The following is a 17,991-nucleotide window of genomic DNA, read 5'->3' as shown; positions in this document are numbered from 1 at the left end:
AAAACAGTGGTGGTGAACCTTCCAGATGTTGCTGAACTACAAGGCATACTATCCGAAACCACTGGCCATGCTGCCTGGCGTTCATTGGAGTTGTAGTCCTCTAGAAGATGATGTTAGACTCTTTGGATTCCCACTCCATCCTACGCTTAGGCTGTGTAGATAAAAGCATCTATCCTAAAGACACCACAGACTATGCTGACCTTCGTTCCGAGGAAACCAAACCCTGGGCAAAGAGCTTGGAGCCTCTCACTGCTTAGAGATTGGGGTGGCGCGTAATAATTTATTAAGGAAATGTATGCACAACACTGGTGAAAATCGAACACTAAAGTGCCTCCTGATAGGGGAAATGGCTTGCAAAGATGCATATTACCAATCAAAACTGCATGAAAAGTGTGTTTATTGGGAGACGTTTGCCGTAAAATACTGGTGAATTTTCATGAGGATTTAAAACAAGCAAGCAAACCCCAAATTGCTGCAGAAATATGGAGGCTGAACTGAAGGCTAGAAAAATGAGACGCTGAGAGAAACTGAACCTGGCAGGTTCATTCATCCCCTCTGAGAAAGGGTGGCAACAGACCCAGCCGTTGCTTGGAGCACAGCTGCCACAACCACCTATGCCCTCCAGAACCCACTGAAAGAGGAGGGAGGGCCCCACTGGATGGCACTTTGCCCACAGCTCCCTTAAACCTGGAACCAGACCTGGTGGTTCGCTACCTCCATTCAGTATAAAGTGGGAGTTGGGAAAATTCAGCTCTGTGCAGCTCAGTATTTTTTCCTCTAGATGTCACCCTTCTGCAATCCGGCCCCCAGAGGTGCTGCACCGGCTCCTTTGAAAGCACTCTTCTAGTCCACAAGAAAGAGCGGGAACTAGGGGGAAATCCTCCCCTTCTCTGTGTTAAGCAATAGTGTCAACTAACAGCTTATTTAAAACAAAACAAAACCTGGTCTGCATACACACATACAAATAGTTTTGAAAAATCCAAATTTGTGAATACCCATGAGAAAAGGTGTTCCTTTTCTGCTTGGCAAACAAAGGCAAAGATGAAAGGTGCTGAGGAGAGGTTGAACGCAAGGGTGGGGCAGAAGGCCTGAGACCAGCCCACCAGCCCTGTGTCCCTTGTGACTAAGGCCATAGTCACACCAAACATTTAAAGTGCTGTGATATCACATTAAAAGGTCATGGCTCCCCCCCAGAGGATTGTGGGAGTTGTCGTATGTTAAGGGTGCTGAGAGTTCCCAGAATTCTTGGGGGGGAAGTCATGACTGTTTGTCCCTGTAAGCAACGTAGCTGCTGTGTTCTGCATCAGCTGCTGCCTCCAGACCAACCCCAAGGGTATAAGTCATACCCAGAACATGTTCATTAGCGCGATACAACGAGTAACAACTGCAATCTTGGTTTGGAAAAAGAAGAGTTTCCAGGTCAGAGGTTACTACAGGTGTGATAGGAATTTTATGGTCTTAGATATATGGAAATGTTCATAACTGCACATACATAGATCAACACAGGAAGACCAACCTGGAACCATTTTGATTCCTAAACTGACCAAATCCTTTCTCTGCAAGGTTAAACTGGAAAAGCCTCCCCATTGTCTCTTTCCTCACAAATCCTGTCTCAAGGATATGTCTGTTTGAATAAGGTGTGAGCCTGTGACCTGGCCCAGGAAATAAGTATTTTACCACTACAAAAGAATGGCCAGGCTCCCCAGGCAATCCAATCAAGTAACTTGCCAGACAGGAGATAAACTGTGACAGGAGAAAAACAACATTTAAATTTCTGTGATGTAGGTGGGATGTATCTGAGGGGTGGTCTTAGGTTACACCCCTTCTGTGATATATGCATAATGTTTCTGGGGGTGGTCTTGATCTAGAGAATGGGAATTTCAAAAGTCTTTATAAGCCCTTGCACGGCATTTTGGGGGGTCCTCTTCCTCTCCTGCGTGTGAGGGGAGCACCCTGTTGCAACAGATCGATAAAGATCAGGCTCACTAGCTGCTTTGCTTCTCAATATTCTCTGGTTGGCCTCTGTTATTCTCTCCTACCAATAAGGAACCTATGTAAGGACTCTATATGGGCTCTTGGATACCCCATAAGGGAAAAGGGCATATTTTTATTTACAACACAGGTCCCTCCAGACTGGTTTCTTCTTAAAAAGAAGCAAACGGTATATTCTGCAACGTGCCGCTGATGTAGCAATAATGAATTCGTGGTGGACCATCCACACATCGTTCTGGATAGCCAACACATCATTGTGCTTTATTAGTTGTTCTGCAATGCTTCCCTAGTGTTGCTGCATTACTGCCATCTGAAGGGGGCACTTTTTCACTATGGTGTGGGACAAAACAAACTGGAATAGTTTATATGCTCTATGTGGGGCTTCCTTTGCATCAGATCCGGAAGCTGGAGTTGGTGCAGAATGTCTGTGGGATAGCTCAGTCATAGAGCAAGAGACTCTTAATTTCAGGGTTGTGGGTTCGAGCCCCACCTTGGGCAAAACTATTCCTGCATTGCTGGGGATTGGACTAGATGATCCTCATGATCACTTGTTAGCACATGACATATGTGCTCAGAAATCTGCTGGATGCCAATTTGCTGCTGGGCCAGGTTCAAGGTGTTATTATTAATTAGTATATAAAGTCCTAACAACTTGGGACCAGTTTACCTGCTAGATTGCCTTACTGTTTATATGTTCACTCAATCTGAACACTTCAGTCTGTGGTCCATATTTGTTATCAGTCTTTTAATGTGGCAGGACCTACACATTGGAACTCTCCCTCTATGAATCCCAGGCAGGCGCCTTTACTATACTCTTTTTGGCTCCTGCTAAAAACATTTTTGTTCAGACAAACTTATCCAGATATCTAGAATGCTGGTGTGCTTTTAATTTATTGCTGGTGTGTTTAAAACATTTTTTGAATGTTTTAAATAGTTGTTTTGTTTTTTACTAACAGTTTTATTGGTGTATTCTTTTTGTAAGCCACTTTGAGGCCTTTTACAATCAAGTGATGTGTGAATTTTACGAAATAAATTTTACAAACGGTTGTGATGTAAAAAGTTACAGCAGGAAGTTACAGGGCACACACTGATTGGCAAACAAAGCAGCATGACTACCCTAAAACTTCTGCAGGTGCAAAGAAAGTGTGGGATTACGGATACCTGCCCCGATGCTTTCATGAACGCAAAATGCACAATAAGACATCTGGAGGGGCTCTAAGTATCAAGTAGATTTGGCTTCTGCTGCTGTCATATCACAAATTCAGTACTTAAATGAGTTGAGCTGGATCAAACTGTATGCAAATTTCACATTGGTTACCTCTCTGCATAGTTTTAACACCCCAATCGTTCTCAATCTGTTGTATCCATGACAGTTTGCCAGGGAGCCAAGATTTCCTGTTTGGTTGCCGAAACGTCCCTTCAAACTCCCTCTCCCTCTCTGCGTTGACCCTCCCACGTGTTGCTATTTGGCAACTCCTCCATCTGCCAACAGACAGATGGAGTGCTTCTGTTTCCAGGAGATGCTTCCTCCTGATACATCCTTGGGGTTTTAAACTGAGTTCTCCTTAAAAAAAAAAAAAAATGCACGGAGAAAGAAGGGAATCCAAGTTTCCAAAAAAACCCCACTGTACTTGGGGTGCCAATACAAGCTGGAGGAAATTTGCCACGTGCCAAGGAGAAGCAAGAAGAAATGGGTGTCTGTGGATGCATGCAGTGACTGGGGGCAAGGGGAAACCCACCCCTCCAGGAGGAGAGAGCCTTGCATCCTGGAACAGCAGGCGACAGGGAACAAGAGAGCGGACCCCAAAGTGAAATCCATTACGAGGACTGCAGGTGGCTGCCCAGTTCGTGAGAGAGAGAGGAGAGATGATTATCCTTACTGAATGAACAAATCATGTCTTTGTTGGCTATTGAGAGCAGAGAGAGACACCAGGATCTGGATATGCTGGGGACGAAGATGAAGCCTGAAGAAGATGGCAGTTATATGCAGGTAGGTCTTGAGTAATATTGGGAAGAAAAGGATGTGTTCTGGGCAGGAAGCAGGTGCAGCATGGAGGTTAGCTGGTTGGGACCAAGTGGATGAGTTGCATGTTCAACTAGGCCCTCCAGCCCGCTCTATATGGCCTTCAGATCTTTTGCCAGGCCACACCCCTCTCTGGCTCTGCTTTGCCTGGCTGGAAGGTGCCCCAGAATGCTGATCATGCTTCCTGCTTATCTGGATGGAGGCTAGAGGGAGCTGTCGGAGGGTTTGTTGAAACTAATCTGCTGTACAATGGTAAAATTTGCATTGTTCGGCCCACTTTTGCTTCTCACCGTGTCCACAAATGGCATGTGGCCCTCGGAGGGTTACCCACAAGGGAATGTGGCCCTTGAGCTGGAAAGTGTTCCCTGGCCCTGACCTAAGAGAAACTGGTCATCTCACATGAAAGAGATGATGAATTAGCACAATGGGGCTCATCCACCTGGGAAGGTAGCTCATCTAGGAGTAGGTACAACCCTCCAACATTTTCGTCCCTAAAATTGGGATGTCAGGAGGGGCTTGCATTCCAGTCTGGCACTCTGGTGGTTGTCAGCAGGGTCACAGCAGAACACTAGACTGAAAAATGGGACATTCCGGGGTCCAAACAGAAGCTGGGATTGGCTTTTGCGATCCAGGATGTCCCGCTTAAAATGGGACACTTGCAGGGTATGCATAGAAGAGGGAACTTAGGAAGAGGCTTCATTCAGAGTCAGACCATTGACCCATCTAGCTCAGTGTTGTTTACACTGACTGGCAATGGCTAATCAGGATGCCCCCAGCCACCAGATGCCAAAGATTTCACCTGGGGCCTTCTGCATGCAAACCAGATACCCCACCACTAAGCTACAGCCCTTCCCCTAACTGAAGGGCCGGCCAGCCCAAACAGAGAGGCAGCCTCAAACTTCCATGAGTTTCATTGTCTCTCAGACCTGGGACCCAGAGAGGCATCTCCCAATGGCTGTGCTCTTTACAGGAAGGCCTCTACTTTCCTCCACCCTGACATTGGGGGTGGGGTGGGGGCTGCAGCAGCCCTGGCGGGGCTGTTGAGCTGCTGTTGGCACTTGCCTCCTCGTGTGTGAGCAAAAAGACAAGGTGCGAGCATGCTCAGTTATACAGTATGCATTTGGCAAAGCCTGAACAGCATGCTTATTTCCTGTCTCCACATTCTTTTCTGCCTGCGTTTCTGGGACTGATAGATCTAAATGTCTTCTGTGTATGAGAGAGCTGGAATTGTGAGTACTTGCTCTTATCTGGGGTTGCATAGAGTTGTTTCCAGAAGGCAAAAGGGTAAGGGGTGTTGTGGCTGAGCTCTGCAGGGAGGGAGACAAGATTCGGGAGTCAGGGCAATAGCTCAGTGGTGGAGCATCTGCCTTGCATGCAGAAGGTCTCAGGTTCAATCCTCAGCATTCCCAGTTAGGGCTGGGAGAGAAACCTCTCCCAGAAATCCTGGAGAGCTGCTGCCAGTCCGTGCAGACACTACTGAGCTAGATTGGACTAGTGACTCAGTACAAGGCAGCTTCAAAATGCTGTTGTTCCGTTGTCTGTCTTTGTATTGCCACTCTTGATTGTTAGTCATAATCCCCAAGCTGCCGGGCTCTTTTCTCCCTAAAAATATCTGCCTGGCAGAGACAATATTTGTGTGGCTGAAGCTTGTGGTCTCCTGACTCAGATTAAACCCTTTTCTTGGGTTCGTGGAAAACGGGTTTTGCTAGAGGCAGTCTCTGAAAACTACTGGCATTGATATCACACTGGCTTTGAATTCATAAGGTCCCGCGTTCAACACCTGGCACATCCAGGTAGATCTGAGAAGGACTCTAGTCTAAAATGCTGGGCAGCTGTTGCCAATCATTAGAGACAATGCCAAGCTAGATAGACCAGCACTCTGACTTGGCACCGTACCATCTCCAAAGGATTCCCACAGTCAGATTCTCAACAGCCTGTTTCCCTGAAGGAAGCCCTACCGAAATGCTTAGGACTTAACTACTGAGTTAGATCTGCATAAGATCGCGACTGAGCCTGTGCTTCTCTGGCCTAGCAAAGTCTCAGTGTCATAATAATCGGATCCCTTTAATAAATTTCCTGAGTTGTCGTTTGACGGCGTTGTCACTGCTGTCTGTTGACATCCTATACAAACAGCTTTGGAGAGCTGCTCAGATGGTGGGGGGGGGGGGAAGGACCATGTAGAAATGTTTTAAGTAATTAAATACAGTGGTACCTTGGTTTACAACCATAATCTGTTCCGGAGGTCTGTTTGTAAACCCAAACAGGTTGTAACCCAAGGTGGGCTTTCGCCAATGGGTCTTCCAAAAAAAATACGTTCGTAATAAAAAAAAATGGGTTGTAACCCCAAAAAAGGTTGCAAACCAGGACATGCACTTCCGAGTTTGATCCAAAACATATGTAAACCAAGGTACCACTATAAATTACAGAAGCAATGAATATTGTTTTAATTAGACTGCACACACTTTTTCCTGCTTTAAGGAATCTGGCTGCAGAAGTGGGCCAAGTCCCATGGCAGGGGAGGGGAGCCTGCGGCCCATAGGATATTAATGGACTCCAACACCCATCATCCCTGACCATTGGCAGTGCTGCCTATTATTGATGGAAGTTGGGAGTCCAGCAACATATGAAGGGCATTTACCAACTGCAGGGCCATTCTGTCTACTCAGAAGTAAGTCCCACTGAGTTCAGTGGGGCTTACTATTGGGTCCCACGGAGGACCTTACGGTCTTCAAATAAAAACATCTTGAAGATCCCGGGCCACAGGGAGGTTAGGCTGGCTTCAACCAGAGCCAGGGCTTTTTTGGCAGTGGCCCCGATCTGGTGGAATGCTCTGTCACAAGAGAATAGGGCCCTGCGGGATTTGACATCTTTCTGCAGGGCCTGCAAGACAGAGCTGTTCCACCAGGCCTTTGGCCAAGGCACAGTCTGACCCCCTCCTTCTGTAATCCTCACAGAACTCTAGCCCAATGGTTGCCATTAATTTGATTCTGAACTGATTTTAGAATGTATTTTAATTAATTGACTGTGATTTTATGTAAACTGTGCTATTTTTACTGTTGTTAGCCGCTCTGAGCCCGGCTTTGACTGGGAAGGGCGGGATATAAATAAATTTTATTATTATTATTATTATTATTATTATTATTATTATTATTTGGGTGTAGGATTGCTCTGCCTATAATTCTTTCAGTTTATAGTTTTGTTTTTTAATTAGTTTTTTATTAAGGATTTTCTTGTGTCACAAAACAAACAAGGAAAAGTACAGATAGCTTCCCCATATTCAGTTCATTGAGTCTTTTTCACGGTTCATTTACATTCGGTATCATAGAATTGTTGAGTTGGAAGGGACCACAGGGATCATCTAGTCCAACCCCCTGCAATGCAGGAATCTTTTGCCCAAGGTGGGGCTCAAACTCACGACCCTGAGATTAAAAGTCTCATGCTCTACCACCTGAGCTATCCCATATAGTTATGACACTGCTGTCATAGACAAGTTGAAATAGTTAAAGGGTAGTAAAAGAGCGATAAGGGAGGCCTAGACCTATAGCACCTCTCTGTGTCCGATCTGCTTTGCTCCAGAGCAGTGGATCTCAAAGTGGGTAAGCCTGCCCGCTGGGGGTGATGGGATTATCTGGGGGTGCTAAAAGGCAAGGGAGAGGCAGGGGAGATGTAAATGTCTCTCATACTTTGAAAAGCTGGTATATCTGTTCCAAGTTTATCAGTTCTGTTGAATTAAACTTAATAGTTTTAACTGGACGTTGAATGGATGTGCAATTACCGCATTTTCCTGTCTATAAGATGCCCCCATGTATAAGACGCCCCCTATTTTGGGGGACTCGATTTAAGAAAATGGAGGGAGATGGCCCAGAGTATAAGACGCCCCCTAATTTTTGACATTATTTTTTTAGGGGAAAAACCTAGTCTTATACACAGAAAAATATGGTAATTGTTGCAGTTTTGAATTTTATTGTGTGATTACCTTCCTTAGTGGGCCATGCAAACCATTATTCTGAATATATATATTTTAATAGGTTAGGGGGCACTGGGGATGCACCAAGGGAGTAGTGGTTGAAAAAAGCTTGGGAACCTCTGCCCTAAAGCACCAGTGGGGAGCCTCAGACCTGGGGCATGAGTCCACAGGGAATGGTAGTTGCCCCCGCCAGCCCCGATAAACCCCAGTAAACTCCAGACTCCCAGCTTTCATTTTAAAAACAGAGCAAGTTTCTAGCATTCGTGGAACCTGAGATATGAGGCAAAAATATACAGGCACTATTCTTATGTTTTTGTGAGAAAGTTGCTTGCTCCCAACCTTGGAGCAAAAATTTCTGGCTTCCATGGCCTGGGGCCCCAAATGCAGCTCCCAAGGCCTCTCTCTACCTGGCCCTCAAAAATCTCCCCGAGCCACACCCCCTTACTTGCCCCACTTTGCACCCCAAGTGGGTCCCCCCCCCCCGGCTGAAACGTCTCCAATCTTGCTTGTCTGGATGGAGGATAGAGAGGGGTGTGGTGTGGTGATTATGTGTTTAGAAACTAGCTCAGGGGTCAGCAAACGTTTTCAGCAGGGGGCCAGTCCACTGTCCCTCAGATCTTGTGGGGGGCTGGACTATATGGGGGGGGGAATGAACGAATTCCTGTGCCCCACAAGTAACCCAGAGATGCATTTTAAATAAAAGGACACATTGTACTCATGTAAAAACACACTGATTCCCGGACCATCCATGGGCCAGATTTAGAAAGTGATTGGGCCGGATCCAGTCCCCAGGCCTTAGTTTGCCTATCCATGAACTAGCTTCTGTGCAAAATTGAAATTTGAATGTGCCCCTGGCCCCGCCCATGATGGGCATGTAGCTCCACAGGAGAGAATAAATAAAATCCATTTTTAAATCCCCAGTCACCTTGGGCCAGCCAAAATCTCTCAGCCTAACCTACCTCCCAGGGTTGTTGTAATGAGGCAGGAATGTTTCAGTGCTTTTTAAGGAAATGCAGGGGGATAAATAATGATATATTAAAGACATTTGTACAAACCTGACAGTCTTCCAGTAATCTGAAGGGCTGTCCCCCAGACGAGGGCAAAGACTTCCAGGTGACCTCTTTACGGTGCATTTTGTCACTGACTGGTTTTAGATTATGTTGTCTCAAAGCGTTATTCCCACGCTTTCTGGTACCTTCCCCCATGGCCCCCATCAACTTCCTTATCATAAAAAAACCAATCGATTGGAGGAAGAGGGTTGCTTAGGCAAGAACGCCAAATCAACTTTAGTTGTGCAACATGTGATTTTATTTATCAGAATTTTATTTACTGTTCGATTGTACCGACACCTGTAAAAAACACACCCAGGTATTTAAAAATATTTGAAAGGTGATTAAAATCAACAGTAGTTAAATAGAGATAGAACACATCCAATGTCTATATGTCTACATAGGGTTGCTTAAACAAAAAAATGTTTTAAGCAGATGCTGAAAAGATTGGTAAGCATGTCTAAACAAGTACAGTGGTACCTCGGGTTACATACGCTTCAGGCTACATACGTTTCAGGTTACAGACTCCACTAACCCAGAAATAGTACCTTGGGTTAAGAACTTTGCTTCAGGATGAGAACAGAAATCGTGCTCCAGCGGCGTGGCAGCAGCAGGAGGCCCCATTAGCTAAAGTGGTGCTTCAGGTTAAGAACAGTTTCAGGTTAAGAATGGACCTCCAGAACGAATTAAGTACTTAACCCAAGGTACCACTGTATGTTTTTAGCAAGCACCATAAAGAGTACAGTACAGTAGTGGCAATGTCAATAGGCAGGGAGTTCCAAAGTTTAGGAGCTGCCACAATGAAAAAACGATTTCTGACAAGCGTGGAATGAGTATTATGTTCCACAGATCAAAATGGTTGAGCGGTCATATATGGAGGAAGGGGCTCACACAACTCTAACTGATCCCCAGCTTTATATACTAATAGTAACACATATTGAACATCACTCCAAAATAGCAATGCTCTGGACGCACCTTTCTTCACTGCTGTCCTCCACCCACCTTCAGCAACAGCTGGGGGCAGAACAAGATTTAAGGAGCTTAAGTTATAGAGGAGGATATTTTGGTTAAACATTATGAGGAATCTCTTGTGCACTAGCACCATTCATTAATGAAATCCACTTCTTGGTGGGCTCAACGATGCTTCAGATTAAATTCTGGGATTTAAAATATTTTTATTCCCTATATTATGTCTTCTTTTTTTAAAAAAAAAACAAAAAAACAAAAAGACGTCCATATGCCAGCCTATAGCAACCTGGTGAGATGTCTTGGTCTGGAGAAGGCTGCCCTATAGAAATGACTGGGTCACACCCGGTGTTTCAGTTCAGCGCCTGCTGCTCCAGCCGCGCGTGCGGTTCTCTCGCTCCCCCTAGCGGCGAGTGCAATATATATATATTATAAATTCACCATCCTTGCAGAGAATTCCTCTTTCGGCTGCTCTCCTCCGCTGCTTAACGCTGCACGTGTTGCACGCTGCAGGCAAGGGAGAGAAGCCACCCACTCTCTTCGTTTGTCCTTCCCCGGTTCTCGCCTGTAAAGGTCATTCCCCTCCCCCTTGGCTGGAGAGGTCGGGGGATCAAGAGGTCCCCCCCCCCCGGGAGGGGTGTGGCAGAAGGCTGGGAGGCAGATTGCTGACCATGCCTAGAAGGTGGCTTGTTAAAGGAGATAGATATAAAAGAAATCTGAATTAAAGCATCCGGCGAAGGTGGTACAGTGACCACCCGTTCTTCCAGCCAGCCCTCTGGGAATCCAGCTCATGCAACCCTCAGTTAAGCCAATGCAAAAGGAGCAAAAGCAACGAGTTGGTGTTGGGAGCCGGCATGGTCAATCAAACAGTCCTCATTGAGCAAGCCAGGCACGTCTGTGTTCTATTGTTGAGGGCAGACGCCATGCACAGCCTGTGCAGGGACTAATGTGAGAGACCCGAGGAAGATGGCGTATATACAGGTAGGTCTGAGCAGCACCAGTGGGGAGAGAGAGAGATTATTGGGGGGTGGCGGTGGCTGCAGACTCCGAGGTTGCGGTGTGGGGAGAGGCAGAGGGCGGGCAGCCTTTGCTTGCAAGGAACAGAACTAAAAGAATGGCAAAAATCTTAATACAAAAAAAGCTGTCGAGGTTTTCTCCTTAGTTGCTACCTGGCAAAAGGGAGGATCCCCCTTTAGTCTGAAACTTGAGCGACTCGAGTTGTGAGTTTTCGAGTTGCTGACTTTGCTGGAAGAAATTGCAACCTGTAGCATACATTTTTTAAAAAAGTAGCTGGCTGTAATTTTATTCTGCCTTGCCCTCCCTTCCTCCTTTCAATTTTATTGACTAGCAATCGCCGGAGTAGGAAAATAAAAGCCGTTGTTTTTGCTGGCGGTTGGGAGAAGCACTTGGAGGTTAATGGAAGAGCTCCATGGGGGGAAAACAAGGGTGTATTTTTATTAGGGAGGTGGGAAATGAGTCCCTGAGATGCTGCTCAAAGTTAATGGAATGATTGCGTGCAAAAATGGTTTGGTGAGAAATAGGTCTCTCAAATCATGCTGAAAGTGTGTGTGTGAGAGAGAGACATTTATATATATGTATTGTGCATGACTTTAAAATGTGTACATGGCTGCTACCCTGTGGGTCTTTAAATATGTGTGCATATAAATAATGACATGTGGATAGGTGGTTTTTGTAAAAATACTTGCTACGTGTCTATTAGTGATTCTGGGTGCTCCATGAGGCTTCCCTCCTCTCCTCCCAGAGATGTGGTTGTGTGGCGACTTGCATGTATGCTGTGGAAACCTGCAACGGAAGGAGAAGGTGTGTGAGAGAAATGTAAATAGAACAGAATTTGCACTCAGGGCTCTGGAGTAAAGCAGGTGAATCCTATTTGTGTGTGAAAACTCCTTTTGGATTTCACTTTGCTGTGACAGTCCAGAATTTTTGACTGCAGGCCATAGGCGCCAACTCCCTGGGGCCCTGGGTGCCTGAGCACCCACAAAAATCTCCATGAAGGAGCCGGGCAGCCGCAAATTTGGGTGCCAGGGCTATGCACGCTGCATGGCCCCAAGCACCCACGGCCATGGGGCCAAACTGGTACTCCTGCTGCAGGCTATGTGATGGCAACACTGCATTTCCCCTCCTTTTAAGGGATGCTTAAGGTTACCGTTAAACAAAACAGTATTAAAAAGATGGTCTTTCTTCCCTTGAAAGCTTTTAAGCAGAGGTTGGATGTCCATCTGTCAAACTCACTGCTGGGGTGCATGGATGAGGTTGCTGGATTCTGCAGCGTAAAGGTGGTGAAAACACTATCAAGCAGGAGCTGTCTGCAAGGAGGGCAAAAGGTCCTCAGACGTTTTAAGAAAGAAACCCCCAATTTTTCTGATTGGTTTTATTGTGAGCATTCAATTCACTAAAGAAAACATTTATTAATTAGCTAGCCTTTCTTCCAAGGCAGACTTTCAAATTTCAATGGTATCCTATGTGAGGCCAAAATTTGGTGGTGCCCCGCCTCTCACCTTCCGTCCTCTTCAGTTCACTGTGTCATGGTTGTGGTGTTCTGCGGTGCCCCCTAGGCTCGGTTCCTCTTGTGGTGGAACCGGTCATATGGACCAAATCCATCTCTGAACTGCCTTATACCAATGCAATATGTCAGGTGAGGGGAACATTTAGCCCCCCTTTCCAGCTGTTGCTGAACCTGCACCATCCCTGACCATTGGTCATGCTTGCTGGGGCTGATGAGAGCTGTAGTTCAGCAGCATCTGGAGGGTCAAAAGTTCCTCACTCCGGATCTCAGTATCAGCTACACTAACTGGCAGAGGCTCTCCTGGGTTTCAGACAAGGATAATGCCCAGTCTTACCTGACTATGCCAGGGAATGAACCTGTGATGTTATGCATGCAAAGCAGATGCTCTCCCACTGAGCTGTTATTATTATTTATTAAATTTGTATGCTGCTCTTCACTTGATGATCCCAGGGCAGTTCACAACAAAAGAATACAGAATGAGAACACAAAAAACTAAACCAGCCAATAACTCCTCTCCCTCCAACTCATTTGAAAGGCCATAGAATGTTTAACCTGCCAATGGCCTGGTCATAGAGAAATGTATTCACCTGACACCTACAGATAGGTAGTGAAGGCGCCAGAGAGAAATTCATTTCAATTGATATATAAAGGTCAGTCTATCAAAGTGACACTTTCCAAAACAATATGCAAACCGAAACACAGGTATCCTTCAGAATTTGCACTTGTCCACATTTTGCAATGCATTTTCCTCACCGAGCAGTGTTTCCAGAAATGGATTTATTTGGGGGAATGTGAAGATAAAAATGAATATATATATATTGGTAAAAATAACATAAAAGAATGCATTATCTTGGGAAAGTGCTTGCAGAAATGTGTGCACGAGTCAGAACTGCATATAAGGATGTGTTTATTGGGAGAAATTTGCACCTAAACTGCTGGTGGGTTTTCATGAGGACTTCTTTTCCCAAGTGTAAATTTTTGCAAAATGTGAAGAGCTGAATTTAAGATTGGGAAAAATGCACACTGGTGATTTAGGTCACCTTGAGTTGGTACAAGGGACTCACTGGTGGGGAGAGAGCTGTTGAGTTCAGGTCCTGTTTATGGGGTTGCCAGAAGCATCTGGTTGGCCACTGTGAGGACAGGATGATGAGCTAGGTGGGCCTCTGGCTTAATCCAGCAGGGCTGTTTTATTCTTCCTCTCATGGTTTATTTGCCTTCTGTGTGGTAGCTAAGCTTGGTAGCAGACTGCTCCTCTCTGAAAACGCCAGGCCTGACTTGCTCAAACTTCAGATCAACCTTTACAGAGTTGCTAAATACCAGGCCACACTGTGGCTTTTCACTGAGCCAGTATTCAATCCCTACAACAGGGACAGGAAACCTGTGGCCCTCCAGGTGTTGCTGGACTCCAGCTCCCACAATCCCTGACCACTGCCTGGGGCTGATGGAAATTGGAGTCCCATAGGATGCTGCCTTATGCTGAGGCAGACTGTTGGTCTACCCAGCTCAGTAATGCCTACACAAACTAGCAGCAGCTCTCCAGTATTTCAGGCTGGGTCATCTGTCAGCCCATCCTCTGGAGACGTCGGGGATTGAACCTGGGACCTTCTGCATACAAAGCAGGTGTTCTCTCTCTGAGCTATGACCCTTCGTCAGCAACATCTGAAGGATTGCAGGGTCCCCTTTCCTTCCCTAGAAGATTTCTTTAGATGACGCTATCGGTATGCAAGGTGCTTTATGGAGTACCAGAGGCGCAGTTCTCTGTCCCAAGGAGATTGCAACCTGAAATTCAGCAGAGGAAACAGCAACAGGTGAAGGGGAGGCAGTGGTAAAGCAGAAGGCAATATGCAGATGTATCATTTTGCATGTGTTTTATTTCTTTATTTTAACAACTCCTATACTGCTTAACGGGACGTGGGTGGCGCTGTGGGTTAAACCACAGAGCCTAGGACTTGTCGATCAGAAGGTCGGCGGTTCGAATCCCCGCGACGGGGTGAGCTGTATGCCGGCTCCCTCGGCCAATAAAGCGAGATGAGTGCCACAACTCCAGAGTTGGCCACGACTGGACCTAATGGTTAGGGGTCCCTTTACCTTTTATACTGCTTAACACCTCAGTCTCTTTAAGTGCTGTAAAGTGAGGTGGAAAAAGGTACAATGAAGATGAAATCAGTTAAAATTAACTATAAAACTATAAGAAGAATTTCTTAAAATGTTTAGTGGGATAGCTCAGTTAGTAGAGCACGGGACTCTTAATCTCAGGGTTGTGGGTTCGAGTCCCACCTTGGGTGAAAGATTCCTGCATTGCCAGGGTTGGCCCAGGTGACCCTTGTGGTCCGTTCCAACTCTACAGTTCTGTTTCTGTGCTTCTATGAAATGGTAAATAAAGGTCATTTCTAAGCGCTTGGAAAGCCAACAGGGAGGGGGCTGTCAAATCTCATCTGGGAAGGAGTTTGTAGGAAAAGGGAAAGTTGCCTTATACTGAGTGTAGGCTGTTGGTCCATCTAGCTCAATACTGTCTACACTGACTGGCAGCAGCGCTGCAGGATTTCAGACAGGGGACATTCCCAGCACTACCTGGAGAAGCCAGGGATTGAACCTGGGACCCTCTGCTTGCAAGGCATATGCTCTACCACTGAGCTATGGCCCTCCCCACAGACAGTTTAGGCTTAATTATAGGATTAGATGTTGCAGGCACAAGGGGAACCAACATGATGCTTGCTTGGTGTTGGACTCCCAGTGCCCATGAGCCCCAGCCTGCATGGCCAGTGGCTAGGGATTTTGGGAACTGTAGTCCAACAACACTTGACACCATAATGGATACCTACGCAGGGTGGCGTAGAAACTAGCAGATTGTGCCAAAGATGATTTTGAGTGTGAAGGTTCATGTGCATGCAGTTAAAACAAAATAGTCCTGAGCATGTGCAGAAAATTCTGAACCACAACCATTTCTGACATCTTTGGAATATTTTCTTTTCCTTGCAAATGGTGCAGGGAAGGTAGACTGCGGTATAGAAACATAGAAGCCTGCCTTATGCCACACTGTTGGCTCACCTATCTCAGTGTTTCCAACACGGACTGGCAGCAACTCTGCAAGGTTTTAGACAGCTCTTTCTGGACTGGACTGGAACCTGGGTCCAAAGCAGATACTCTTAATACTGAACTATGGACTTTCCGCAAGGCTCCTCTCTATACCCACCCAATTAACTGTTGTACATCTGAGGCTATATATTTATTCTGTGACATTTACAGCCTACTCTGCATGCCCTAAACCCACACTAGTTTCAATAGATGAATCACTGATGCCACCCCAAGGGGATACTGAATCTGTCCTTTAGATGCAGAAGCAGCGTGGTACTGAATGCCATCAGATGGATATCAACAAGCAGGAGAGGGGGGCTGCCTTCTCACCTCCTCCTTGGGCCCCTGTGAAGCACTGAAACATAGGGATCTGCCTTACTGTTTGTCTATCCAGCTTGATATTGTTTACACTGACTGGCAGTAGCTCTCCACAGGAGTCTCTGCTAGTGCTACCTGGAAACGCCAGGGATTGAGTGTGTGGATCATCTGCATGGAAAACAGGTGTTGTGCCACAGTAGACTAGATCAGGGCTGGGGAACCTCAGGCCAAGGCAGTGAGTGTGGCCCCCCAGACCTCCCTGTCTGGCCCTCAGAGATCTCCGCTGGCCACATCCTTCCCTGCTTTGCACCCATTGTGTTTTTGCTTAGCTGAGATGTGCCATAGAACTCTGATGGATGGGCAATGGGGAGGTGTGTGTGTAAACTGACCTACCGTACAAAGGTATAATTTACACTGGTTATTCCTCCCTACTGTAACTGGAGATAAGCCTAGGATTTAACTGTGGGGACATTTTGGGTGCATATATGTACCACAAAATTTATTATTTATTAATTGCCCACATATTTATTTGTTGCATGTTTCTCCAAGGATCCTAGAGGGGCAGTCTTCCCCTGTATTCTCACAGCAACCCCATGAGGTGGGTGAGGCCAGGGCAATGCGACCAGCCCAGCAGTGGGTTTGATAGCTGAGCAGAGATTTGAAGCCAATACTTCCTGCTTCTTTTTCAGTGCTCTGACCTCTATGCTAGAATGGCCCAGTGTTGTTATTTGGGGCTGCTGTGTGTCACCCGCAGAGCTTCCAAAGTGCTTCATGATGAATTTGGCTTTCCTGACATACTCAAGAATATGTTAAGTGCTCAAAGAAGTAAGAAGTCTTTGGAAATGTAGCCTGGTTTTGTTTTATGGGACTTGATGGAGCCGCTGCATTTGAACTTCCGTTATATAGGGTACTTAATGATCTAGAATGGAACATTGTTGTGCGGGACTTGACGGAGCTGTGTGCCATGTTCTGGTTTGATGCCAGAAGGCATGGGGAAAGCAGCAGGCAGGAATGGTCAAAGGTGGCTGGACCATGGACAGCTCCAACTGAGCAACGTGTTCGACAAAGGCTGGGAGCAGACAAAGGGCTTTTGTCCTTCTGCCTCCAGACTAGGTTCTCCAGGCAACACCCATTTGAGAGAACTTCTGAATGCCAGTTACTGGGAATAATAAGTAAGGCAAGGACTGTTGCGCTCAGTTTGTGCTTGCAGGCTTCCCTTAGGGCCAGTGTTAGAAACTCAGATATATAAGCTGGGTGCCAAATGGAGCCCACCTGAGGGGCACCAGAAATGAGTTCTGGTGAGCTCTGGCTAAAAAAAATCCCTGGTTTTCCCCACCAGATATAAGAAAATATGTAGGGCCTCTGTTTTGCACGCCCAGCACAATGAGGTTGGTGAAGCTGGTGGCAAGACCAGCAGGAGCTTAAAGCTACACACCTAGTGAAATAAGGTTGTGAAGCCTTGAGGTGGTAGATTGATTTGTACCGTTTCAGGTTTCCAGATGAGAGAGGCTGTAGCTCAGTGGTAGAGCAGCAGGTCTCCAGGCCAATTCCTGGCAACTCCAGGAAGTCCTGGGAAAGATCCCTAGCTGAAATGTTGGAGAGCTGCTGCCAACCAGTGTAGGGAATGCTAATCTAGAGAGACCAGTGGTCTCATTTTGGTATAAGGCAGCTTCCTGGAAATGCTGAGGATTGATCCTCGAACCTTCTGCATGGAAAGCATGAGCTTCACCACTGTTCCGAGTAAGTTATGGCAGAGCAATTGTTGGATAATATCCAGGGACTCCTGGGGGAGGCAAGCAAGAGAAAGAAAGGCAGCACAAACCATGGTTTCTAGCTACGTTTTGCGATAAAACCATGGTTTGGTTGGTATGGTGAGATACCTGAGTGACGCCACTGTTATACTGCTGTATGTTTTTTTCAATATTTGCTCCATAGTAGACCTTCTGCTGCTCTTCTGGGATCGATAGGAGTTTTCAGTGCATGGCTGAAATTGCCTTTCCATCAAGAATTAAATTTTCAGTAAGCAGTCTCTGTGCAGGTTGAGCAAAGTCTTGGAAATAATTCAGCAAAACCA

General features: G+C 46.2%; 1 protein-coding gene across 8 annotated transcripts in view; it reads left to right on the top strand.

Moving 5' to 3' along the window:
* Window positions 1–3,354: 3,354 nt before the first annotated feature.
* The window catches only part of SYT17 (synaptotagmin 17), a 37,091-nt gene continuing 22,454 nt past the window's right edge, over window positions 3,355–17,991 (top strand). For 2 of the 8 annotated variants that reach the window (XM_081840447.1, XM_081840446.1), the window contains exon 1: window positions 5,029–5,244. Coding sequence is in view for 3 of the 8 variants with exons in the window: in XM_081840442.1 (XP_081696568.1) it covers window positions 3,887–3,982 (96 nt within the window). In the remaining 5 variants the exon portion in view is untranslated. Of the gene's footprint in view, window positions 3,983–5,028; window positions 5,245–10,453; window positions 10,979–17,991 lie in introns of those variants that run through there. The other 6 variants (XM_081840445.1, XM_081840449.1, XM_081840442.1 and 3 more) reach the window with 5 other exon arrangements.

Source organism: Podarcis erhardii (genome assembly GCF_964252035.2).
Source record: "Podarcis erhardii genome assembly, chromosome: 14".
In the NCBI taxonomy this organism is placed as follows: Eukaryota; Metazoa; Chordata; class Lepidosauria; order Squamata; family Lacertidae; genus Podarcis; species Podarcis erhardii.
The sequence above is the reverse complement of the archived record's forward strand: the minus strand, read 5'-3'. Positions and strand labels throughout refer to the sequence as shown.